We start from the raw sequence: 27335 nt of genomic DNA, 5'->3' as shown, positions 1-27335 counted from the left end.
ATCTTTTACACCAGAGTAGAAACTTTGGGTTGCAGTGTTTATTTGAACAAAAATCAGAACAATTTCCTCTGGAGTTTATTTTTTAAATAATAAGCCTGTAATACTGCAAAAGTTCTGTAACTCAATTGTAAGATTTTAAATTATTGACAATGTTGACAGTGATGCTTTCTTCTAAAGGAAGGTTTGAGGAGACCTGATGTTTTTACCGATGCTGGTGTCTGACCAACAGATGTGTTCTTAGGAGACCCCAGAAATAGTTTAGAAAATATAAATATTTTATTGCTTATCTGTAAACAGAAAACTTTTGCCACAGAGATAAAAGCAGATTCTATGTTGTCTTGAATTATCTAGCCAAGTGGGAGAAAAATTAAGACTTCTGTCTTTTTCATTGACAAGTTGAGAAACAGCAATGCCAAATAAAACGATAATGCAGGTGCAGGTCAGCTTAGTTCTTGGTGTTATCTTTATACCATTTTCAAACTGAACATATAAAAATTTTTTATAAATTACTCTGTCATGCTGTGAAATTCACCAAGAGCTGGGGAATGTGTAAATTGAGAGGTGTAAATCTAATCCTTGGTAAAACTTACTCTTGCTGGTAACATTTCTAGTATGGGGCGTGTGGCTGGGATATGATTGGCGGGTGTTCTGTCCTCTCTTTGCCACTGACACACTTTGTGGCCGTGGGCAGCTGCTCTCCAGCTTGGTATTTCAGGTTTGGACAAAGTAACACAGTAGTACTTGCCTCTGACCCTACATCTCGAAGCATTTTGCGAGTTCTGTATATCAGTGTTGTTTTTCCCGATGGTATCTCTAATAGTTCTTTGGGGAAGGTCTTTGATTTTTGACGGTTGAAGTATGTGACGTTTTATAAAGTTTTAATGTTTATAAACTTAACAAAGTACATGACTTTTGTGGATGGGCAAACTTGGGTACAGCAGGGATCGAGGAGAGGTTTTGCTCAAGACTGAGCAGCGGTAGATGCTGGTGCATTTCTCGACCTGAAGTATTAGTGACATATGAAGCTTTTTCTATTTTCTTGCTGTTCCATTTCTGTAGTAAAGTGAGTCAATGTTGGATAAATGTTTGAAAAGCAGGAATATTTCTAGAAATATCCTCTGATTTCTGACTGGAAATGAGAAACTGTCTAAATATTCTGAGTCTTTAAATAGACACAGACTGAAGGACACAATAGCCTCCAAGTCTCATTGGTATTTGTACTGTTCTTTATGTTCCCTTTCGCCCTGTGCTGTTCCAGCTCTCTTTTCACAATTTCATAACTTGAATGAAACCTGCTTCTGTTGAAAGCATTTCTCCAGTGGTCCTTCCCAGCTGTCTGCAAGCCTTCCTATTCATATAGCAAATCCTGGCCATGTTGTTTGGCTGAAACTCCCGTGCGAAACTCCTTTCCTTGATTGACGTAATGGTGATATGAAAAGCTGTCAGTGTAGATGTGCTAATACTCTCAAAACGTGGGTTTTTCAGCTCTTGCTTTTCTGTGAGGCGGCCGCAGGACGTTGCCTTGGCAGAGCACAGGTCTGCTGGTATAAGCCATGGTAGCGCTCAGCATGCCACAACACTTACCGGGCTCATTTGTGAGTTGCCAGCATAGATATGGTCTAATCAGAGCAAGAGCCCAGACACTGCGAACCTTCATTTATGCAAATTAAGTTAAACTTCCAAACTTGCTTAAAATAATGTTCCATTTGTAAAATAAATAAAATAAGGTTTATAGTGCATTTGTTGGGGCACCAACTTTTGCTTCTCGTATATGACCGATCTTTTACTTTCCTGTTCCTTTGCAGGAGGTGCACACCTCAGCCCTCCTGGGTGAAATCAGTCTAGATAACATATTCCTTAGCAGATGATGCAATTCCAATTTGCCAGTGGATAATTTTGATTTTTTTGTTTTATATTTTTCTAACACTTCATAATATATAATGCTCACGATAGAGGAAAAATATCCTGTCTTCAAGACTGAAGTACTATTTTTAAAAGGAGATGAATCAAACAGTGGGGAGGGTTTGGTTGTTTCAAAATGTTTGATGTAACTTGAGCACAAAGCTGCCTGCTGTTGTTTGTGGAGTGTGGGCAATACAACAGCTCTCCACAAACCTGGAGTCCGTTACTGCAGGAGGATTTCAGGTAGGGAGGGTGAACTAGGTAGCCAAGAAAATGAGCTGCCCTAATGCTTGCTTTTAAAATGAGCTCTCTCTGGGATTAGTATCCTAGGGCTGCAGCTGGGATTAATTTTGTAGGTCTGAACAGTGAGATGCTAAAGCGTGGCCTCCTCGCAAGTCCTACACACATTCACTCAGTGTAGAAATGTTTTTGTTTCACTTGCCTGCCTCTTTGCTCTGGCACACAATGCATATAATCTGATTCTTTGAATGAACCTTTGTTTGGGAAAATATTGTTAGTTTTGGCTCTTGGAGAGCTGAGCTGACAGCCCCAACTCCCCAACAAAACAGATTGGAGATTAAAAAACAAACTAAAACCACGCCTTCAAAAAAAAAAAATGCTGGGGAGAAGCCAAAAAGATCTTTTTCTGGGTTGCCGAAAAAGCTAATCTATTTAGCTACTTTAAAATCAGATTTTATTTTTCCCCTATTGCTTAAATTAAGAGCCTCATTGCCATCACCTGCAACAAAAGGAAAAAGTCTGCATCAAAAGATTGCATGATCATGTACAGGAAGGAATTGGTGGCAGGGGGAAGGCACAGAGAAAGTGGGTTTTGAGGCAGGTGTTAACAAGGCAAAAAAGAAGTCCTTTAGTGCAGGGACAGTGGGAATCTGATGATTAAACAGGAAAGCCCAATACATTTCTGCAGTTATTTTCTGTAAACTGAATTTACAAAATTCAGATTTGAAAAGAGAATAACTTGTTTACAACTATAGTATGCACAACCCCTGTGGTCTGTATGAGAAGTGGTTCCTGGAGGTCTGCAGGAGCTGCTTTTCAAGGTATCTTTGCTGTGTTTGAGAAATATATATTTGGGCAGCAGGGTCAGGCCTGTGGAATCTGAGCCACGGCGCTCAGAGGTTTATGTTTAAATTCCATGTACGATAGATCTAGGCCAGGTGCTATCCAAGTGCAAAAGAAAAAAATAACTTCTCCTGAGCTGGAGAGCCAACTCCTGCCAGAGATATTCCTTGTCCCTACATATCAAAACAAGTGAAAGATGAGAGGGTGGAAATGAATATTTTTATGTGCAAAGTATGGCGGTATGTCAGAAAAAAAAAAAAAAGAAAGCCTGTGACCCACTTCTAGTGCTATCACTTGCACACTTCACAGCCGTGGGTATACAATTGAGTCTCACTCTTATTTTTAAGTGAGAGATCATGCATTTCTTCCCTCGCGGTGTTGAAGGTTAAGCTTTTAGAACAGTGTAGCAATATTATCTTTAGGTCAAGACAGATGTTCTTTGTAATGTTAAAACTAAAGGTGTTCCTAATCAAAAGAACAAGTAATAGCAGCCTTTGAGCAAGGGCATCCAGGAGCCATGAGACTTTGAAGAGGATACATTGCCAAACTTGGCAAGCAAACTCAAGGTCTGTGTTATCCTTAGCTGAACTACTCTTATAATACTAAAAATCGTGCCTAGAGCTCTAGAAGACCCTTGCTCAGATGAAGACAGTCTTCCCCTGAGCACGTGTAACATACGTATGGGGTGAGCAGTATTATAATTGTATGTAAATTACTAACCAATCACCGTAGAGAGGATGGACTTGGAAAATTGCAAACTCTGCAAGTGTTGTGTATAAATATAGCGCAAAAAGCACCACTGGTGTGCTTGATTTGTGGGAAACCACTGAACACCTGGGCTTGCACAACCCTAAAATAAATAAGCAGTGTTTCTCCTGAGTGTGTGATTGTTGACCTATTGCACACTGGGTGATAAATCCACTTCTTGGACAACAACATGGTATTTTAAAGAACTCTTATTTTGTGGAGCATTTAGTTCACTACAGTCGCAAGATAGCTTGCTAGCTGAAATTCCTTGCTCAGCATCACTTACATGTCATGGTGTGGAGAATGAACTTAATTTTTTTCTGAATGGGGAAGGGGATTTTTTGGACTGGTATTTACAGCAAAATCTTCCCTGTGTCTTCTATTAAAAAAGAATTTGAAACATAATGCTGTGATACTGTTTTGACAGTTTCTGAGGTAGATAAAAAAATGGGGAACTGCAAGCTGAATCAGAAACAGCTTATTAAAGCATCTGAGCTCTATTAAAAAAACCCAAACCCAACCTTCTACCGTACTATACTATATATTTTCCATTGAATCAACATGTTTTCAAACCACCTATTAATGGGGGTTATGCAAGATGACCAGACCAGCCTTCTGGGATTGTCTTGGTTTGGGTGGAATTTATCTTAATGTTTAATACTCTCCTTCTCTGCCCCTTCGGTGCTCTTTGTAGAAATTAGTGTTTCTTAAAATGTTAATGTTTCTTAATTCTAGTTAGTAATGAAAAAAACCCCAGACTACTGCTGGGTTTGCACACAGATATATGTCCATTTCTGTCCAAATCCCAAGTGTGGTTGTGTCACGTGGTTTTATGCTGACCAAAGTTCCTCTTAAATTCCTCTGATTTAAGGGAGGAGAACAGGGGATTCTTCTGTTGTGAGTCATCTTGTATCAGAGCTTGATCATGCTTCTACTGATGTCAGCAGGAGTTTTTCCGTGGAGTTTATTGATTGAATGGTTTTTCAGTGTTACAGAGAGCTACTGGTTTAAATTTGAAGTCATCCTAACAGCTGTGAATGGCATCTCATGTGCCTTGTACCTGTTAAGGAAAAAGGTCACCCATTTACCTTGTCCCTACTGAGTCAAAAGCATCACTAAAATACCCTGTAAGATCATTCAGTAACTATTTTCCTAGATAATATGTTAGCCGTACACTTAAAATGCTGTTTGTTCATTGCTAATCACCCTTTAACATACAGTCTTAAAAAAAAAAAGAGATGAGAATGGAAGAACCCTCCCTGGGTACTGTTTGCCTGTGTGTGTGCCTGAAATGCTTTATTGTGGCTGTTCTAGAAGAAAATTATGAACTTCTCAGAGGCAAAACTTTGCATAAAAATGAACGTTGCCAAGGTAAAATCTGTTTTGCACCATGTTAGAATCCATAACTTTTCACTAACTACTTTTCAGTTGATAGAAGAAAAATTTAAAAATCAAAACGTGTTTAAGGGAATCGGGTCATGCTCTAACAAGGGACATCTGTTTCTTGTACTTTGCTGCAGATCTTGTGATATTTGGAAGTTTTTATTTGTTTTTAACACAGCTGCTTTCACTGGAATATTAAAAATGGAGAGAGTTGTGTTACTCTGACAGATCAGTCCTGTATTATGTCTGCCTGCTTGGATCTCAGTTGCCTGAGGTAGTACCTGAGCTGGGAAAAAGTATGTTAAAAAAACTTGGGAATGGACTCCAGCCTCTTTTGGCATATCCAGGGCTCATCGGTGAAAGCTGCAGCATATGGAAGTGGCAACCTTGACTGTCTGCAGCTTCTCTTCTAAAAACACTGTGACTCCTCCAAAGCATGTCGGGGCCCCTGTGTCCAAGGGGAATTCCAGCTCTGTTGGCTGTTCAGCTGAAGCTTTTTTAGTTGGTTTGCTGTGATCAAATCACTTGAGGACATTTGGTCTCAGGAGGTGGAGATTTGTACATGGGAGACTGAACTGAGCTGTTGGAATGTATTGCACATTATCCACCAGATGCTTTTCAGCCACTTTGATTTGATCTGTGTTTGATAGTGATGAAGATAGGAGAGTCACGTGTTCCTCCAGCATCACTTACATGAGCCGGCGCATCCCGGGTAGCACGGGCTGTGCTTGTGGCAGCAACGACCCCGGCAGAATGCAGCCGAGCACCTAGTTCCCTCAGCACTCCTCTCCTTGGGCGCCGTCGGTGCAGCACCAGCATCCTCTAGGTCATGCCACTGGCTGGTGTGGATGCAGCGGTCCTGGCTTGTACCGTGCAGTATTTGGTCCAAGCCTCCCTCGGGACGCTCTCCTCCTTCCCTCTTTGGAACCAGCACTCTTGCAGAGTTGCAGCAGCCGTTGTAGAAAGAGCGAGGACCGCGTGTGCGCTGCTTTTTGATGCTCGCAGGTACATTGTGACCGTCTGGCTGGTTGGCAGGTTGCTCTTCATTTCTTGTAGGAGTCGGCGTGGTCTTAGGAGACAGGGAGCTGGCAGGAGCAGCAGCCAGTGGGTCTCTCAATTTGATTTTTTTGTTGTTGTTTTGCTGCTTTAAAATCTAAAGATGGGTTTCAGTTAGGCAGCTGCTCTCAGTCACAGTGTTGTTCAAAGTAATTGACTTTCCATTGAGTTTAGAATTTGGAGTAGTGTCTAAATATTGTTGTCAGCTCATGCTGATTCCTCTTCACTGAGGTTAAAGTTGTTTCGCTTATGACCTCAAGCTGGACTTGTGTTTTGCTCCCATGGGAACTAAAAATAATAATTATTTTAAGAATAGGTTCTTAATCACTTCCTTCTTTTGATGCACTATTTTTGTTTAGCATTTTGTAAGAATGTAATAGAAAATGTTTTAAACTATTTGTGTTTTAATTCCAGTTTTATTTGGATCTTTGAAGATGCAAGAATTAATTACAGTTCCTTTTAGTTATTTTGTAGAAAAGCATTTATTCTTGTTATTCTGAGTGAAGCTTATTAGAGTTTTGTTGCTTTGGTAAACTGTCCAGTTGCACAGAGCTATGGAGATGAACATTAAGTTGACGGATTTCTTAGTCAGAGGCATGTGCGCGTTTTGTCAGTGTTGGTGATGCATCAGCATGTTAATCTTCTGTCTCCAAACTTAATGTACATGTGAGAAACAGAAAAAGATATGCTTTAATCTGAGTTTAGAAGGAATGATCAGACAACGTATGCAATGATTTTGAGACAGAGCTGGATGTGCAGTGAACACTGTGAAGCTGATGAGATAGTTTGCAGGAAATATTAAACCAGTGGAGATCCACTGGCTGCCCTGACCCATAGCAGCTGGATAACGGTGACATAAAATGCTTAATCTGGAGATTTTCCATAAACTGAAAGAGTCTTGAAAATTAGAAGTGGCGTTCTGGGAGATGTGTTTCAGAGTGGCATATGGGTGTACTAGCACAAAAAAAAAAAAAAAAAAAAAAAAAGCCAGAAAGGCTTTCCTAGACTTCAGTGAGCATACAAAGTGTGGCTGTACTGAGTGTCTCAGAGCCCAGCTACAGAGAATAACACAAGTATATTAGTAATAATTTTTCCTATTCCTTGCTAACAGTTGACATGGTTTACTGTTACTTCCAGTCAGTGAAGTCGCTTGCTCCAGCAAGTCTACTTGCCTTAGAGGGAGCTGATGTTCTATTTTGTGTACCAGATTTTGTTTGTAGTTTTATTTCTTCTCAAGCACCCGAGTCCCAAAGGCTGCAACTGAGCCTTACAGCATAGCAGAGGGGGCTCAGCGTATGCCCGGAACTGGGCATGGACCACAGTGAGCACAGGACTCACAAGCTGGTCACTTATCTGCTCTCTTGCTGCTCTGAGTTGTCATTTTAATTGTCTCTACACCCACTTCTCTGTGTGTACAAAAGCATACAAAAACATAACACTTGTGGGGGTTTTTTCCCTCCTCTTCTTCTTTAAAAGTAATTTTTTTACTGTTGGGCCTCAGCTCACCTGATGGTGATTTAACCTATTGCTACAACTAGCCTTAAATTGAGAAAAATTGAAAGATCAGAGCTGTCTTTTCTTCACCTGTCACTTGGCTGAGGTCTCGTGTTTGTTCATCTGTTACTGTTGTGGGAATACTGGAGTGGTAACAACAATTGTGGTGCTAGCAAGGGAGAAAAGAAATGATGAGCCAAATACTTGAGGAAAGTGGTAGTTTAATATCCTACTACTGGCACCTCTGGCATTCTGTCATCTTCTGTGAGGACATTTTACTCATTTGTAGTATTAAAAGTTTTATTAGCAGTTTTCTTTAAAAAGATCTGCTGTCAGGAAGATTCCCACACCAAGTAGGAAAGAGAGAACCAGCAGTTCTCCAGCTTCAGGCCTGCCTCTGTATGGCCTTGGGCCGGCCAAGGGAAGTGCCTGGCACTTCTGCAAGATGTATTTCCTATCCTCGCAGTGATTTTAGAGCTTTAAAGGAAGAACAGGGGACTTTAAAAGACCTTAACCTCTTGATCTGATGCTTGTAATGTTTCAGGATGAACCTGTTGCCTTTGCATGTGTTGTGGTATCCATTGCAGTTTGTATCGCTGTTTGTATTGCTGGCCCACTTCAGTTGTAGTGAGGATGCACAAACAGCATAAGCAGACATAAACTAGGAAGACATACGGCTAAAACCAAAAAAATGACAGGGAGAACCTGGGATAGGCACAATACCTGTTCCAGAACCTGGAACAGCACAATACCTGTACTTTAATCTGTGGCTTACAATTTACTACGTTATGAGTATTTCCTACTTCCTCTGCTCCCTCAGTAGTATGGATTAGTGATCCATAAAGGTGTGCTTTAAGGGCTAGGTAGTTCGTGTTTATACAGTGCTTACTGGAGTCCCTGTTGCTCCTTCCTTTCTCCTTCCATCTCCCTCCCAAGACTGTTCATACATAAGCCATTTCTCTTTCCAGCCTTCCCCTTCCTTGGGCAGAAGTTACTATTTATAACCTCTTGGTGATCCTTTGTGCCTGGCTGTGTTTACTGGCATCGTAGAATTGATGGGTGATGGTTTTTTCTTGGGCCAAAACTGGCATTTCATTCTTCCTTCTCAGCATAACCAGCCTGAAAATTTGAATGGAACTGTAGAAATGTCATGCAGAACTGTGGAAAAGTCAACTTGTGTTGACTTCATCCAGCTCCTCGGCAAAATCCAAGCCAAAACTTTATGTGGCTAAATTTACAAAAACCTCTAGGCCAGGTTTTGGCCTTAATTTGAGCAGTCTTTTTCTCAGTTGATGAAAGCTCATAGGTTGGCATTTGAGAAGGTGGGATACTGGAAAGGAGAAAAGTGTGGGTGAAATGAGTTTCAGTTCTGTTGAAGATACTTGTGAGACCAGTTGTGACAGTTGTTAGCAACCAGATGAGAACATGAAGGAGTCTTGAAAATTGGGCTCTTCTCTGGCACCTTGATCAGTAAGCCGTGGACAGTGTATGGCAGAAGTCACTGGCCAGGTGTGGCTGCTTGTACTTTTTTTGTTGACAGGTTGGAAGTTTTAGGTGGATGCTTTGTCTCGAGAGGAGCTGGAAGAGAAAAACTGAAAGCAGAATGATTTGTTGTCTGTTTTGTTTCAGTGGAAAGCTGGTTTCACCAAAATGGAAAAATTTTAAAGGCTTGAAACTTCAGTGGAGAGATAAAATCCGTCTCAATAACGCCATCTGGAGGGCATGGTATATGCAGTGTAAGTATTGTGCTGGGTTGTGTCACTTGCTATATAGTATCTTCTGAGACACACGTGTAAGAAGCAAGATAATTGAATTTACTGTCTAATAAAAAGCCCAGAAACCTGCTTAAGGCCCAGATGTCTGGGAGGCTGCCATGGCAGTGCCACTGGATCAGAGCTTTCTTAGAGATGTCCACACAGGCTGTACTGAGCATCCAAGCACAGCCTGTGAGATCTCCCCATTTCCTGCTGGTTATCTGGAAGGAACCCTGACTAGATTTGTGGGGTTTTTTTTAACACATCTTGCTGTTGAATTGACAGAGCTCTCTGCAGAGCCTGCACATGCTGAGCACTTGCATTTTCATTCTTGTTTCAGACCTGGAGAAGCGCAAGAATCCAGTGTGCCACTTTGTGACTCCACTGGACGGCTCTGTTGATGTTGATGAGCATCGTCGGCCAGAGGTACATAAAACCTGAGGAGCAGACTAATGCGCTCTAGAGTTTATAACAAGATTTTCTAGGCCACTAGATGTGAGAGCAGCATAGCAATTCTTTGCTCTGTTGACTTTATTTAGAAGGAACCATTAATATAAAGAAGATTTGAACCCATTTTTTATAAGTTAATCACATTCAGATGATCAAGGTGCAACTGGAAGGATATTTATTATCTATGTAACTTATGTCTATATTCTGGTTTAGTGAAACATAAGTCATAGAAGTACAATTTGAATAGTTAAGATTTTGACAGCCACTGCTTTTTTCTGGCTGGAGATTGCTGAAGTCAGTGGGAAATCAGAGCGATGACTGTTTTCAGGATTGAATCTAAGCAACCCTGTGAGAGTTTCTGTATTTTATATAATTGATGAGGTGTGGTTTCAAGACACAAGCAATTTCTTTTTCTCTGTCAAGGTAACTTCACAAACAGAGCGAATATGAGTTTGCGTACTTTCATTTTTGTGCTCTTATAAACATAAATGAAAACTAACGTCTGCCCTCTGGCTCCTTGCAGAAAACCAGTGAGGCCCTTGATGTGGCAATATGTGACTCTCTCTATACTGCATAACTCTAGAATAATTTATAACTCAAAGGAATTCCAGATGAGTTTGTGGAACTGTCTCAGGTTTTTGCAAGAACAGTGTTGATGTTTGTGTTGAAAGATGACCCTCGAACACAAGGAAGTTGTGTTAAGGCTCTCATTAGCCTGCTGTCCCCAACTTATACACTGCTATCTGTGATATGTTAAAGACCCACATTGTTCTGATACTTTTGTTGCTATTAGTATGTGGCCTGCAAGGTCATGCTTCTCCCTGAGCTGGACATCAGATTTTCATTGCTTTGCGTCATTCTTAACAGCCTTTGTGTACGTGTGTGCATGTTCATGTAACCTTGTGAAATTCTCTTTGCCTGTTTTCTGCAGACCAGGGTGTTGTATGCTTTATACATTACATTTTTGTAAATTCTTTTTAAAGGGATTTTTTTTTTTGTTCCATTTCTTCACTATTGGTTATGGTTGAGCTGATGTGAAAGATGCTGACAGTGTGGTCAGACATCTCTTGTTTGTTTGTTGTGGGAAAGATGAAGTTAGTACTGTCAGATTTGCTCTGTGATAGCTGAACTCTGGGATTGTGGGCTGCTGATACATGAGCTCAAACAGAATTAGCATGCTTTCTTTTGCATTTTTTATGCCTGAATATTTGCTTGGAAATTTATTTGAACATTCAGCCGTTATGTGATTCTGTGTAATTCATGGTATGTGTTTGTGTTTTCAGGCCATTGCAACAGAAGGGAAATACTGGAAACGAAGAATTGAAATAGTCATCAGGGAATACCACAAGTGGAGAACATACTTCAAGAAAAGGGTCTGTTGGTTTGCACGGTGAAAGTAGCTTACTTGAACTTGATCAGTATGTTGTTGTTTTTGAATTTTGATGTCTCTTTTGGTAGCGTGGAAGAATACTTGAAACAGATGATAAGCTAGTACGGGCATGCTCATCTGATTAGTCCCACTTCACTAAAAATCATTGTGCAGGGACTCATTGTGCATGATTGGGTCTTTAAAAGTTTTGCAAAATCCGGTCTTCTACTGGCATATACAGGACATATTCTGACTTTAACATCTGTTTTGTTCTCCTTTTGCAGTTGCAGAAACATAAAGATGAAGATCTTTCAAGTTTGGTCAGGGTAGGTAATACCAGTGATAAGTGGCAGCATTTATGCTTGTAGAAGCTGCAATACATAACAAAGCTGTAACATGCAGTAGCTTGCGTTGATTAAAATCTAAAGATAAGCATCTTGCTTAAGCCCTAATTAAGGTTAGACACCTTAATGTTTCTGCACCTTAGAGAGCAATGGAAGATTTGTAGCTTAAATTGGGTGGAGGAGAGGTTGAATGTGAAGTAACTGTGGCAAAAGACATGAGAATCAGTTTTGGGTGCCCAGAAAGATCAATCTCTTTGAGGACTTGACACATTGTTTTGTCTTATTGCTGAGTCGTAACTGGCACTAATGCCTTGCTTGTGGAACTGGATCTGTGAAGATGTGTGTTCTACATGTTGCAGTTCTTCCTGCTGCCTACAACATGGGCAAATAATGAGCCAGCATCCTAAAAAAGGCAAAATGTTTAAAGGAACAATGGCATCACCATTTATTATGCCCCCTAAAGCCATCAAGCCTACTTTGGGCATACAAACTGATGATCAGAAGCACTGTTCTGATTTTTTTTTTTTTTTTTTGAGCTAAGCATAAGTCTGGATCTGTTCCAGTTTCACAAAACTCTCAGCTGTTTTGGCCATGAGCTCCAATGTACCATCATGGTATGTTGGTGTAGTTACAGCTGCATGTTGGCTCAGCCACAAGAACCTGACTATGTAGTCTTCTAGTCCACAGCAAATGCAAGACAATGCGATTTAGCTTAGCCTGTAGTGAAGGACAGGTAGGCCAAGTCACAATATGTTGTATTTTTCTTGGGCTAAAAGTGCCCAGAAGAATATCAGCATAGCTTGTGCAAAATCAGATTACAATTACACTTAAGTATGATTCAGATACACTTCAAGATAGGAGTTGTTTGCTTTGAGTTTTTGTTGTGCATGTTGTTTTTAAATCTTTATTCAAACCAAGGGATTGTTAAACTGTAGGTGCAGAAATATAAGTAAAATCAATGAAACTAGAAAGTGTTGATGAAGTTATTTTGCCTTGTGTCCTCCTAGTCAACATCTGGGGTTTTTTTAGGCAAAAAACATTCCCAGTGTCTTGGTATTCTACTGAAGTTTTCTGTTGTTGCTCAAATCAGTGAGCTGAAGTTGTTTGTGTATTAGAAGTACCGCTGATCTGTTTCAAGTCTGTTTGCATGGCTCCTAAAGGAGAGTTTCCTTCTCTAAAAATGTGAAAAATTAAGGCTGTTTTTCTATATCTGCACCAGATGGCTTCAGCGTTGTCTAGGCAGCCTGACTTTTCTTTCCTTTGGCAGGATGAGGATGTGGTTCTCTGGCAAAAAAGAAGGTATGGCAGAGAAACCCCTGTCCCTATGGAGGAAGGCAGCCTCTTGGATGCAGATATGCTTATGTCTGAGTTCACCGATACGCTGTTCTCCACACTGTCTTCACATCAACTGGTTTCCTGGCCAAATTCCAGGGACATAGGTATTTGTTGGTGTTGCAAGTGGGAACCTCTAGAAGTGTGGTTTGTTGCTTTGCTTCTAGTCTTACCTAAGAAATTTATCTTACTTTGCTGATACACGTAAAAATACGTCAGGCAGTGTAGCTGTCTTATGTTTTATAGGTTATGGAATCCCAGTTATTCATCCAAGTTTAATTTCTGTTCTTAACTTCTTACGTGCTGCTCCTAGCACTGTCCTTTAATGTTGCTCTGAATAAAACTGTAATGAGCAGTATTTACCATTATCAGTGGTGAAGGCATTGTTATTTATCTCAAATAATATATTTTTGTGTATTTTTAAGGGACTGTCTATGTATTTTTCTTTGGATATATCCCTTAGGACAAGTGCAAGTCACATCTGTAGAAACAATCCCAAGAGCTATACAGTTCTGTCACATGCTCTCTAACTGAAAGCTGTGTCTAATGGGACAGCAGATGTCTGCTGGGCATCATCCTTAGCTTAGACATCCTGCCTGAGCAGCTCCAGAGCAACTGTGGTTTACATGAAGTGTACTTAAGGCAAAATAAAATGGATGATGGTTTATTTTAAAATACTGTGCTATGAGCTGTGGTGGTTCAGGTTGTGCTTCCCAGCAGGTTTATGTGTTGTGCAGCAGGGGCAGGACAGGGAGCAGGAGGCATCCAAGCTTGGCAATCCCCAGTTGTTTGTTAGACCCTTCAGGTTTCACCTCTTCCATATTACTAGTTGAAAGTTTAATTCCCCCCAATGGTTTTGATTTCAGAACTGTGCTACAGTTCTGAAGGAAAGCAGATGCTCAGTGCATTTCAGCAGGAGTTTTTCTGTAAATGTCCTGGCCAAGGCTGGCTGTAGAGTGTGTGTTGGAGTTCTGGCCAAATTGTGTATTCCTGCTGCTGTTATTGTGCGAGTGATATGAAGCTAATCTAATCTGTCTCCTGAATTTTGCAGCACACTTAGGAAATGCTGACATGATTCAACCAGGGCTTATTCCTCTCCAGCCAAATTTTGATTTTATGGATACTTTTGAGCCTTTTCAGGGTAAGAATCATATATATATATAGTCAATTAATTTATTTAAAATTGCAGTGATCTATGAACTAGTTTTTAAAAGATGGTTAAATGTTGTAGATGTCTGTTCTCTTTAGAAGGCAGGAGATTTGAGTGAAGAGTGAAGAACACTTTATATGTTTTCATTGTTCATTATTTCAAGCAGATGCATATGTGGGTAGACTCCTTTGTTACTGTGACCCCAGTTCTTTACTTATCTGGGTTTAGGTAACTTCAGGATTTAAGGATTATTTATTCCAAAGTTTGAACCTGGTTGTTAATTTGGCTTTCAAAAGAATAGCATGTAGACCTTAAGTCACTGAGTAATTAAAGGTAGAACATCAGATGTGGACAGAAGAACCCACAGAATCATTGAGGTTTTCATATTTAACACTTCTTAGGGACGAAATGATTTAATACTTTGTCTTGGAACATTTTCTGGTACTCTCAAGAGTTACATGTGGCCTTAAACTACTACTGACAGCTTTGGTGATTATGGATCTTCATGGAAGTCAAAAGTCACATCTGTTTGCTGGGCCTGCATGCAGTCTGCATCAGATAATCGAATTTTATGGGACTGCATTGGGAATCAGCTCTTGGCTGTCTGCCTGTAGGTGAACCTTAAAATCCCCCAAATCCCCATTTGTGGACTGATTTTTCTATTGTCTTCAGCTTGCATAAAAGCTGAAGATGTCTGCCCTGAAGATGTCTGCCCTGAAGAGGTCAGTTCCTCTGGAAGACAATAGTTCATTGCTCAGTCAGCAGCAGTTGTATGAAGCAAAAAATCTCATGGTTTCATTATTTGCTAAATAATATTGATATTCCTGTGAATTTCAGTATCTAGCAATGCTGTACCTTGAGTATGAAAAGCAGAAAATTAATAGATGACTTTTCGTATTTCAGATTTATTCACACCCAGTCGTTCCAGTAATTTCCTTTCTGTGTCTGCTGTCAGCTCAGCTACTACAGACAGCAGCAGCCACTCTTCCCAGGTAAGAGAGGTTCTCAGTGTTTAAAACGGCCTCATCTCAGACACGTATGTGCTGTGAAGACTCTCAGACATGAGCCATGTCCTTCTCAGGAGGAGTTCAGACAGGAGTTTCATGGGTCATGTCTGAATCTGTGATATTTTTCTTCTCTGTCAGTCTCCTGTCCTGCCGTCGGGTTCATTGCCCAACACACTCCCAGCAGGGAACATCGGTGATGAACTGATTGCTTCCTCAGTACCTGCTCCTGTCATTCCTGATGTTGACACTGACCAGTGTTCCAGCATTAGAAGTGAGGGATCTTTCATCCAGCCAGCGGACTTCTCTCCCAACTCGCCTCTCAGTGGGCCACAAACTTTTATGCCAGTGTTTCAGACAGCCTTGCCACTGCTTCAGCCTGCAACACAACAGCACCAGTCCTCGTTGCCTGCAGTGCCTCTGAATTCTAGCTTAAGCTCTCCACCAGCTGCGTTTGCTGCACCAGAAACCCAGAAGTTTGGCCTCTGTGAATCTACAGTTATCACCCACACAGCTTCTGCTACGTTGACCCACAACGCCCCTGCCACCACCTTCAGCCAGAGCCAGAACCTTGTCCTGGCGACGCAGCAGCCCGGTGCAGGAGTGCCTTGTAACCTGACTTTCCAGACTACTGTCCTGCAGGGGCAGCCCCGGCCCCAGCTGCAGTCCCAACTGACATTTGCACTCCCCATAGCTGTTCCTCTGGCCAGTGCTGGGACAAGGCCCAAACAGTCACAAAAAATAGTGCCTGCTCCGAAGCCTGAAACAGTGTCCTTATTGTTAAAGAATGCCTTCATCACCCCAGGTGAGAAGCACTGGTGGGGTGATGTTTTTCTTTTCTGAGTGGGACTAGCAGGAGGGAGAGACCTTCTTGCTTTTCTTACTTTACATAATAAGTAAAAATACATCTTCCTGAGGGTGTCCAAGGAACCCCTGAATCTGCTTGTGTGTGGCTACACTCTTCAATGGAATGCTCTGGACTGCTGCGAGGATTGGAAACGGTTTGGTTGTGGGTGTGAAAATCTGACCTGTGGAAGGGAGTATCTCCTTGTAAAATTTGTCTGGGGCTGTATAGATGCATCAGTGCATAGGATGACTAGAGCTCTGTGCTCCTGCCCCACAGAAACCTGGGGTTTGCTGTTCAGTGCTGTTCTGATTAACTCTGCCCCTCAGAGCATTCAACCACAGTAGAGTAGGAGCTGGTAGGGGAGTAGTGTGGGATGGGGAATGGCAGATCTGTCCCTGTCGTTGGCCTCATTTGGTTGCCCTGGACAAGTCACGGTACCTGCCTGTGCCTCTGTTGTACCAGGGTGCTGGTGTACATCCTTTGGTAGTGCTTTGGATGTATTCTGACATTTTGTTTTGGCTGTGCCTGAAACTCTTTGAGACCGGTGTTCACTAGGGAGCAGCTGTTGAAGTGGACCACAGCACTGGTCCAGATGGAAGCATGGGAGTGTGCTTCTCATCCACCACCAGTGCTCCCTAGCAGGACCAGGGTGATGAGAATCTGGCCTTCCCCTGGAGAAGAACAGGCAGGGGGAGCTGGAGATCTTTGTCCTGAGCAATCTACAGACTCTTGAGATGCTGCAGGAGCATGTGGTTTTCAGTTCAGAGCATGAGTGCCTAACTGATATATTGGGATCTCCACACTGGGTCTGATTTGGAGCTACTGGCACTGTGCAAGGCTAAGAATAGCAAACATGAGCAGAGAAAGTTTTACTTATGGTGGTTCTTGTGGGAAAGCTCAAGGCTAGAGCAGGACAGGTAGTACACTTCTCCTTGGGGTTATTGCACACTGTTTTTAGACTTGGGCTGGCTGGGGGCCAAGTGACTTCAGCCACCTGAAATGTGCAACAATAATCCAAGAAAAACCTTGCCTGGAGGACTATTGTTAAACAGGATTTACTAAGGAGTAGGTGTGTCTGCCAGGGCCTGGCATTGTGGTTACCCACCAAGGGAAAAAAAAATAAAATAAAAATCACAGTTCAGAAGTAGAACAGACCCAAGGATCTAATTCTAGCATGTCACTGGGAACAGGTTGGTCCATGATTAATAGCACTAGGGTGTTAATGGCAGTGTTTCTGTCTGTAGTACGTTATAAAGCAAGAGTCTGTGTACCTTCAGCAGTTGAGACATGCATTTCTCACCAAGTAAAGCATTGTAGGCAACTCTGATTTTTCAAAAGCCTTTGTTCCTAGCTTTCTTAGTGCTTCTTGGGTTGTTCCTTACCCCATATATCGCTTTCCCAGTACTTCATCGGTTACTTCTGGACCATCACAACAAATGGCTTTGCTTCTTGTCTAGATTTCAAGTTGCTGCTTTTCATTCCTGGCAGTGCCACGTGTTCAGGGATCACAGTGCTCCTAAACTACTGGAACACCAAGCTCAGAGGTCAAATCCAAAGTTTTATGTAGAGACTGGACCTTAGTTTTGACAACAGAATAGACATCAGTACCTGTAACTAAGGCATTTATGCCTGTCATTTGTGTTCAGGACAAACAAATAACCTTGTGACTATAAACCAAATTGCATTATAACCTATGTTAGAAAGGGATGTGTAACATTTATTGCCCTGTGATATAAGGACTCAAAAATCTGCACAGATTATCTCATCATGTGCAAGACTTCACGTGGGAAAGAACTCTGCTATCACCACTTCAGGATAAATGTTCTGATTTTGAGAGGAAGTCCGCAAAAGATGCGTGTGTAGGATAGAAACATGAAAAATCTAGAGGGGCATCTAAATATGTGCTGATTGTTACAGTTACCCAAATGTGGAAGTCAGAAATACCCAGTTTGTGCAGCAGCATTAATGCAGTGGTAAGAGGAGGCTCTCTAGCTCCACAGAGATGTTATAAATCCGGCTGAACGTTACTGAACAGTGGAAGGGTTGTGATTCCAGCTTTATATGTGGGAATGCTCAGACAAAGAATGAACTGCCTGTATGGGAGTGACAGTGCTTTCTGCCAGATATGCCCACGCAAGGGCTGACACAAGGTTTGTGCAGTCCACAGGCCTTTCCAGTAAAGGCTATACAGAAACTTGAGTTGATTCAAAACACAGTTGTTAGTCACAGGTGACACAGTCAGGGGGAGGGTGTTAGATACCCTTCACTGTCTCCCTGTTCTGCTGTGTGTGTCCTTCAGTATCCTGATGCTAAACTGCAGAGGGGCAAGTTGGCAGTGGCTGAGCTGTTGTGACACTTTTCATACATCATGACTTTATCAGTATTGTTAAGAAATACTAGTCGTTTAGCTTAAATAAGTTTTAAATGGAACGAATCACTCAGTCGTTTAGCATTAGAATGCAGGAGTTGCAGCATAATGTGTGATTTGGTATACTGTCTGTTTAGCATTACTTACTTAGCGTGAGCAGCTAGACTTGCTGAAACCTTAGGCCACAAGCTGTGAACTTTCATCTAGGTATGCTGAACTTTTACCTAGTTAAGGAAAAGAGGGCCTCCAGAGCCAGCGCAAACCAGAAGATAAGGAGGCTGCAATCATCAGCAGAAGCTGCAACTTGACAAGAACAGTTAATGGCCTGTCTGGAGACAGAGAAAGAATCCAATAAGGTGTAAAAAAGATCCCAGACCAGAAATCGCCACTGGACTGAAAGGCTCACGATGAGCACATGAGGGGCGGGTGCATAGATTGGAAGCGTATAATTGCCCAGGGATTTCTTTGTTCAGGGTCCCTCTTTGGACGGACCCAGATTCAGCTGTTCCTACTGTTGTAGCACTCCAATTATTATTTTTTTTTTAATGGAATCTGACATCTGAGACTGCTGTGGGGAAATCTAGTGTCCAAACTGTGGAGGTAGTAGCGTCCAAATGAGTGTGTGAGTGTCCAGGAGTTCGTTGGGGTGCCCGTCAGTTCGCTGGAGCCACCCTCTGCAAAGGGACTTGGGTTCTGGCAGTGAAGTCTCAGGTGGTGTGAACGTGTCTCCCTGGGACTGAACTGAACGCCTGGACGGTGCAAATTACCTTAAAAGTACAAAGGAGAGCTGAAGCCAATACAGGCTAGAATGAAACGGAGTAAGTTTGGTTTAGCTTTCTCAAAAAGCGTACAAAGCTGTGTCTTTGCATGATTCTTCCCTTAATAACAAGATAGGATGGTTAGTTGTGTTCTCTCCAGAGTCTGGGCGAGAACAACGTTGGCATTAATGCCTGTTAATGTTAATAACTGTACACTGACATTGGTTAAGTTGAGATTTTTAACAGATTTATGTTAGACTCAAATATTATAGTGGTAAAAAAACTTCAGAGTAAGGATCCTGATTCCTGGCATGGGGGCAAGCCTCCTGCACAGATGTTTTTTTGAGATTTTTTGATAGCTTTCTCTTTGGAGACAATTGCTGCTATTCACAATTATCTCTAGCTGTCTAACACTGCAGAACTCCTGGATCTTTGGCCTATTTTCTGGAATTTTGGTGCTGATTCCCATGTTTTGATGTCTTGTGCTTGTGTGTCGCGTGAAGCAGCTGTAAAACCACATACTGAAAGAAACTAGTAGAGTGAAGTGAGGAAGAGAATTTAATATATATATACAAGGATGCACAGAGTATTGAATGTGCATCCTTCAGTTGGTTTCTGTCATCACTGACCCTTTCTGGGTCAGCAGAGCAAGCCTGAGATCCAAGAACTATGGATGTGAGGGGAGAGGTAATGATCCTTGTTCTGTGAAACCCAGCTCTGATAGAATGAAGACACTTTGCACCTCCCTGATTTACTAGGTACCTCTGCAAATTCACCTTGAAACAGTGATGCTAGAAGCCTGTTGTGTTAGTCCTTTGTACTGGATTAATGGGATTGAAATGATCAGAATACTGGTGGCGCTTTGTATTGCAATGAAATAGTATCAAATAGGTGCCCATTAATCCGTTCCCCTGTTCAATGTCAAGTTATTTCATACAAAATAATCTCCTTTTTTTTTTTTTTTTTTTTGTCTCATTAACTATTCTAACTTAATTGTGTTCTTCAGCTGCCTTTCAGGGACAGTCCAGAGCTGTGATTGTAACTCCAGCACCTTTAAAAAGAGAGGGGATTTTGACGCCAGCCACGTCTCAGTCTAATGTTGCAATTGCACCAGCTGGAATTGACAGAGTAAGGAGAAGAAAAAAAAAAAATTGTTTTCTAGGCCTGTTATTTGCAAGTAATTAGAGCCGTAATGTGCTCAGGAGGGTAACTAGTCCTTTAAATCTCACCTGTTACCCAGCATATGCATTTGTGCATTCAGCATTATGTTTGCTTATTTTTAATCTAACAACTTTATGGGCCTGCAAGCACTCCCTGGTCTTCACAGACTCTCACACAACAGCAAGATTACGGAGAGGCTTGTATACATAGTGCTATGAATGGGGATGGTTTGTGCTTTTTCTTAATTATGCAGAAGCTAGAAGGAACCCAGGATGCTCACCTTTCCATTTACATATTGGAATGCAGTGAGTATACAAGTGGGTTTCCCAATATGTTGTATGCAGGAAGATGGAAATAGTTTTTAGTATATTATGCTGTTGATGTGTTGTAATACTGCTTTAAGTTATGAAGGGATACTGGTCTCCTGCCAGAAGTCTGACTTCAGTGCCTGCCAATTCCTTATATATTAGCCCGTGTTTCATGTTGTCAGATTGTTAATCATGTATTAATTTGCTACTTTTAGTCAAAGGCAAGGTAACAAATCTCTCTCTCTTTCTTTCTCTCTCTCTCTTTCCCCCCCCCACCTTCTCTCATCCCTTCTCTCCCTCTGCCCCTATTCCCCCCTTCCTGCTCTCTTTCTCTCTGTTTTTCTCTGTGCTGTTTCTATGCTGTTCCCAGGCTCCCAGGGTGACGGAGTTCCGTAGTAACATTCTGGTTGGTCCAGCACAGCGAGCACCAAGTAGTCAACAAACCCAGTCCACAGTCTCACATCTCTTCTCTCCTAGTGTAGTCCAGGATGTGTTGGTGAAAGGAGAGCAGATCCCTTCCCACAGTAGCAGTTCACAAGTTCCCTCACCTACACCTAGTAAGTTAGAAAGCTGTAAGCATTCTCTCTCCCCTACACATGTAAGTGTGTTTCCATCAGTTAGGCAGGGTGTAAATGGGCCTTGAGGGTCCCTGGATAAATTTTGAAGGAAAAGCTTTTTAGGCCCTTCTATCCTGCCGCTTCAGTTGCATCCAATTGTTTGCAATTTTTGTCTTAAACTACTGTGCAGCGTTCCCACAAACTGCAATTTTGTGTTTCCTTTAAGTGTCTCCTTTCTAAAAGGGATGTACTGTCGTAGTCGCCAAGAAATTAAACCTGTTTGAAAAGCATCTGTGTAGAAAGTGCTGAATAGGTTTGTTGTTCGTAACTATAATTTTGATTGGAGGATCTCGGACACAATCCTTGTTAACAGTAGGTAAGTGCAAAGACTACTTTTGCATGCGTGTTGATAGAGAGGTATCTGGGCCAGTTTGAGAGACATATGCTGGTTCTGCTGGTAAATGGCTTCTAAGTGTCACTGTCATGTCCCCAGGCCATTAGAGCCTCAAATGGAGGAGTCTGACAGGATGATGGAATTGCAGCCTATGCGTTCAACGTGTCTTTGCTGAACTGTGTGTGTGTGATGGAAGTATTATATATCGCTATTGAGGATGTGTTAGCCTTGTGCCATGAAATACTAAGCTTTCCCAGCAATCTTGATACTTTCTAGCATGTGTTTGCTGCATCAATGGGTATAATTTGGTTGCTGACTGCATTTCAGTTCAATTCTGAATAGAAGCTTCTCAGAAGTTACATTTGCTACAGAAAGTTGTTTGTTAATGTGATTTGTCTTTCTTCCTTTATGAAGGCCGAGACTGTCAGAATTCAGGCCAAGCTTCCCCCTGCACCTCTGAGCAGAGCCCCAGTCCACAGTCTCCCCAGAACAGCAGCTCAGGAAAACCTGCCACTGACCCTAATATGGCTGCACTTAAGGTGTGTGTCCTTTCCTTTGAGGTGCTTTTCTTTGCCTTTGTAGCTACCTTTCTGCCCTGATGTCTGACCATGGACTAGAGAGTAAGTTGTGCTTCAGGAACAGTGGAGTATTTGTGCCTCAGGCTTAGCTTCTGCTGCATCTGTGCTACTCTGTTCAATTTAAAATGTCAGACTTCAGTAATCTACTCTGCTTCTCAGGGATGTGTCACCAGAGGGGTCAGGCTTAACTGTACTTCTGCAGGTCCTTATGACAGCAGTTCCTGCTGTGGCTCACAGGAGTGTTATGACTGGTCTCAGTTTACTTGGTCAAAGGTTTCAGGCTTAGTTTTCTAAACCATGGCTTTTTGCCATTGTTCTGTTGGGGGTCTTCAGTCTGCAGGGCTCTGGCCATCGCTGGAGGGCGAGTTCTTGACCTGCTGAGTTACTTACATGTCTCCAGTGATGCTGTGCTGCTCCACAGAGAGGCAGCTCCACAGACTCTACAAGTTACAGCTGTAAAACACTTCAAGAATTATTGGGGTAAGAACTTGGCAGTCTAGAGATAGCATCTGAAAGCTGGCTGTACTTCATATACAAGCTGACCTTGTCAGAACACTTTCTGTGATGGTATGAGAAACTTGTCCACAGAAAGCAAGCAATGCAGGGCAATCGGCTGTAACGCTCTCGTTCATTCTCTTGTGAAAGAGAGTGTTACTTAACTATTTTGCAAGTGCCAAGCCCTTTTTGGCTTCTTTGTCTTTATATACCCTATGAGTTGATGTCAGCTTGATTACTCCCAGAGCAGAAAGGTAAGTTAAGCACTTGCAGCCTGTGATTTCACTCAGTTCTAGTTTTGTTGCAGAGGAGAATTGGAACTACCCCTTGCTGAGCATACTCATAAAAGTTTGCAGTTACTTGTTTGACATAAATGCTCACAATCAGTATTTGCAGCCTGTTCTTGCTACTAGAGAGCAAGTTAACAAAGGAACAAATTATTAGGACTGGCCAGTGGTGGGAAAGTGGCCACTAGATGGAGGAGTGTTCTTAAAAGCAAAGACACTGCCGTGAGCTAGGCTTTATAGCCGTTTAAACTCCCCTGCTTTGACAGGAATTGCTTTGGATGTGTACTGTTAGTAACTTTTTAAAGACAAGAATCAGTGATGTTTGCGGGTCTGTAGATGTATGTTCTTTTGCTCCTCTGCATTGTTAGACTAAACAATTCTGTATTGCTGGGTAACATTGTTTTTTCAGTTTGAGGGCACTGGGAATCTCAGTTCTGCTCTTGAACCTGCATTTTCTGTGGTTTTGGGCAGCTGCTTCACTGCTTTATTACATTATTTTCCTCCATTATAAAATGGGGTGGTCGTGAGCTACTGCTGGAAAGCCTAGCTCTGCTGAGAATGCCTTTTCAAAGTGCAAACTCCTTAATTTCTTACAAGGATTTGGGTGGGAATGACTACTGTATTAATGCTACAAATGAAATTGTTAATTCCTGACAAAGCCTTTATCCTCAGGATAGGCCAGAGTGTTTATTTTTCTTTTTTATTTTTGTCAGGCTGCCTGTTTACATCAGTAGACATTATGTATGTATTAGGTGTAAATGAATATAGACTCTTTTAAAGGCTTCAACAGGATTTTAATTAATTACATGCCTCAAAAACTGGAATTTGATTTCAGAAAAGGAAATTAACAGCCTTAAATAGGAATTTTTACTTGAGGAAGAAAACCTTACAAGGTTTGGACTTGAATTTAATACATTGGACACTTCTTTTTAATAACTTAAATCGTTGTTTGCAAGTTTATAGTCATGTGGTTTTGACTGGGAAGACTAAATGCCACAGTTCAACAGAAATGACACTGTGAATTTGAATAGCTGAAATAGTCATAGCAGTAAAATGGTATAGGAGAACAGCATAGACTGAGCTAATTTTATTTATGCAGAATCGAAGAATGAAGCATATTTCAGAACAAAAACGAAGGTCTAATATCAAGATTGGTTTCAGTGCTCTGAACAGCTTGGTTTCAGGCAACTCCAAGTCGGTAAGTAGCTTGGCAGCACTAACAATTTAATATGGAATAGAAGAAAGAGCCATTCTAAAAAGACTTGTTAATAAATTTAATCTCTTCACTGTTGACTGAGAAGGCCAGTCAGACAGTGAAGATACTTGAACTGAGGGACTTGGAAAGGGAAGCGTGATAAATCCATGGCTTAGAGTCAAAAGTGTGTGTGGAAGTGCTTCATCTTTTAGACCCTCTTCTTCTGATGCAGTTTCAAATGTTGAACAAGCCTTGTCTGATAAGGTGCTGCAGCTTTAAAGCCAACAGGGAAAGAAGAAAAACTGATCTTTGCAATTCATGCTCTTGGGACCCCAGTAGATTTTAGTCATCTTTGCAGCATAAGATGACTTTACCTTTACTATTATGTCACCTTTCTTCTGACATACTGGCTTTTGATACCCATTCTGGATGGGTTCTGGTCCCCATAGCTGGACTTAAAAAAGCTATGGTCCAGCCAGTATTGTAAGCTTATTCTGCCTGAACCATGAGCCAGGCAGATGCCAGGTACATGCTGTTGGTACGATGCTGGGCCTGGCTTAGTATTCCTTGACACTTGGCCTGAGCTAATATACCCACCTGTGAGCACAACTTATAGAATCATTCAGCTTGGAAAAGCCCCTTGGGATCATCGAGTCCAACCCTCAGCCCGACTCTACAAAGTTCTCCCCTACCCCACATCCCCCAAACGACCCTTAAACACTCCCAGGGATGGGGAGTCCCCCCTCCCTTCCTGGGCAGCCTATTCCACTCTCTGACCACTCTTTCTGTGAAATATTTTTTTCTAATGTCCAGTCTGACCCTCCCCTGTTGGAGTTTAAAGCTGTTCCCCATTGTTCTGTCACTAATTACCTGTGAGAAGAGACCAGCACCAACCTCTCTGCAACATCCTTTCGGGTAGTTGTAGAGAGTGATGAGGTCTCCCCTCAACCTTCTCAAACGTGTTAGCTTAGGCTTCATGCTGTGCTAACCATAGCTGCACTGTGTTGGGTCACCTGAGAGCAGGGCAGAGCAACCTTGTGCACCTGCAAGTGCTATTGAAACAGATCAGTGAGCCAAAGGAAGGGCAAAAACATTCAGTGAAATTTTTAGAAATTTCTACACCGATGAGATCTCTACCTCCCAGGAGGAGTCAGCAGCCTGGCCAGTTCAAATGATTTTGAAAATCCCTCTAGTATTGCCCAGCTGCCTTTAAGAATTTGGCCCTGTTCCCACAGCCTTGCAAACACTCATAGGACTTCTTTTATCCCCGTCACCTGTCCTTTGTGCATAGATTTACAGAGAAAAAAATTCCCAACCAACTTCTCATTGTTAAATGACTTTATCCAAGTTAAAAACATATTCTGGCTACACTAGTTAACTTAGTTCACTAAACTGAAATCAAAATAATTGAGACACGGAATTGTCTGCACAACAAAATTCAAAATGTCCTCTAAATACCAGTACCTTTTGAAACATGGAAAATATGAAAGTTGATTGGGCAGCGTTTGTTTACATTATTTTTATAGTGTTATACAGTTAGGCCATAAATAGTCAGAATTTCACTTCATGATATGAATAGCCTGTTTGAAAGGTAATCAGTTTTGAAAACTTTAGTGAAATGTCTGATTATTTTATTTCTCAAAGACAGATTTTTAATTTATTCCTCAAAACCAAAGAACATTTTAAAAAAGATCTGTGACAATTTTTCTGTCTCCTTTGGTCATAGCTAGACCATGTTACCTTCTGTTTAATAACTTCAGGTTTCCCAGACTAAATAATCTATATTGTCAACTTCAAACAATGCTTCTAACAGCACTATAAATCTATCAACAGATGTACATCCTTCTGTACTTAAGAATTGTAAATCTTTTTAAGAAGATAGGTAATGAAATATATTATTAAAATATTTTTTTTAACCAAGTGGCAAAAATGTAATCTGTGGAAAAAAAAAAAACCCAAACCCCAACCATTGCAATCACATTTCTCTGTACTAATGTGCAAACAAGAGTTGGAGAAATGAAGAGTTTAGTATTATCTTTAAGTGTTTTGCTCTGCCTAGCTGTGCTTTTGCACACAAGGAAGGAAACAAGAAAAGGTGCTCAAGTGATTTTCTGTGTGTTAAAGCAGGTTAGGGGCAAAATCTTCATCTGTCTAGCTTTGTTCCAGAAAGTGAGCTCTCTGTTTGTGTTTGGTCTAGATCAGCCATGCAATCACACTCCGGAAAACAGTAGAATATATCGCTAAACTACAGCAGGAAAGAACACAGATGCAAGAGGAAACCAAACGCCTTCGGGAAGAAATCGAGGAGCTAAACGCTGCCATCATGTGAGATTTGGGGAGCTTTCTGTAACGAAGCAGAGCAGCTTGAATGTTGCCTTGGCTAACAATAGGGAATGTTTGCCTCGGAGGTCATGCCAAACAACAGATGGGTATTGAATAGAAGTAGAGTTGCTACCAACTTCCAAACAAAAAGTGTAGTTGCTGTGGGATGGGCATTGGTAGCAAACCGTGTGAATTTTCGGCAAGCTCTGAGCATGAGTGCACAACACTGGCAGCATCAGAAAAGATGCATCAGGTCAGTCAGAATAATTCTGAGAAACCAGTGATGTAGCTTTTGTAATCTGTGCTCACTAGGTGATCAAAGACTCTTACTTCTCATGATGGCTTTGCTGCAGTTTTCTTTCCAAATGCAGTCAGTTTTCGTAGGAAAACATGGTTGAGTACATAAGACACAGGACTTGGAATCAAGGAGCTTGCCACTGGCTGAACATAACTCTGATAAGTCACCTCACCTTCCTGGTGCCTCAGGTTCCTCTGTGGGTTTATGGTAGTTATGTCCTGTTGCAAAGCACGTTCAGAACCTGGGTGGTTTTTCTTCCATCTACAGAAGTGGTAGGTTTAGGCATTATGTTAGACTTAAACAACTCATCAAAATATTTTGATTTTTCTTCAAAAGTATTATGATGCCTGTTTGGGTCTATTTTAAATTGATCTGTTTCTTAAGAATCTCTGTAACATTTTCTTCTGTAACATTGCTCAGGAGTAACTCTGTAAATTTTTCGTTGACTCCTAATGTGCCTTTTTCTAATTGGATGCCAAACCCAACTTTGTTCTGTGTTACACTTTGTTTTTATTTTTGTTGCTTGTAGTGAGTGTGTAGCAGCGTGAGAAATTGCTTTGCTGTGTGAATATAGACAAAATTCATGGGAAGACATTCTGTATTTCTGGCTGTAACAATTACATTTTTGGGGGGAGTCATGCACTGGGAAGCCACCTCGGTCAGGGATACTGGGGATACACACTTCTCTCTTGCTATTAT

General features: G+C 41.5%; 1 protein-coding gene across 7 annotated transcripts in view; it reads left to right on the top strand.

Annotated features, from left to right (window-relative positions):
- Positions 1–27335, top strand: part of MLXIP (MLX interacting protein) — a 55771-nt gene that overhangs the window by 18401 nt on the left and 10035 nt on the right. For all 7 annotated transcript variants that reach the window (XR_012634719.1, XR_012634721.1, XR_012634720.1 and 4 more), the window contains exons 2-14: positions 9295–9401; positions 9760–9845; positions 11153–11242; positions 11523–11564; positions 12850–13021; positions 13966–14055; positions 14968–15056; positions 15210–15873; positions 20048–20169; positions 20881–21067; positions 21876–22000; positions 23921–24019; positions 26214–26341. Coding sequence is in view for 4 of the 7 variants with exons in the window: in XM_074921539.1 (XP_074777640.1) it covers positions 9295–9401; positions 9760–9845; positions 11153–11242; positions 11523–11564; positions 12850–13021; positions 13966–14055; positions 14968–15056; positions 15210–15873; positions 20048–20169; positions 20881–21067; positions 21876–22000; positions 23921–24019; positions 26214–26341 (2001 nt within the window). In the remaining 3 variants the exon portion in view is untranslated. The remainder of the gene's footprint in view (positions 1–9294; positions 9402–9759; positions 9846–11152; positions 11243–11522; positions 11565–12849; positions 13022–13965; positions 14056–14967; positions 15057–15209; positions 15874–20047; positions 20170–20880; positions 21068–21875; positions 22001–23920; positions 24020–26213; positions 26342–27335) is intronic.

This window comes from Athene noctua, chromosome 17 (genome assembly GCF_965140245.1).
Source record: "Athene noctua chromosome 17, bAthNoc1.hap1.1, whole genome shotgun sequence".
Taxonomy (NCBI): domain Eukaryota; kingdom Metazoa; phylum Chordata; class Aves; order Strigiformes; family Strigidae; genus Athene; species Athene noctua.
This window is presented reverse-complemented; position numbering and strand designations above follow the sequence as displayed.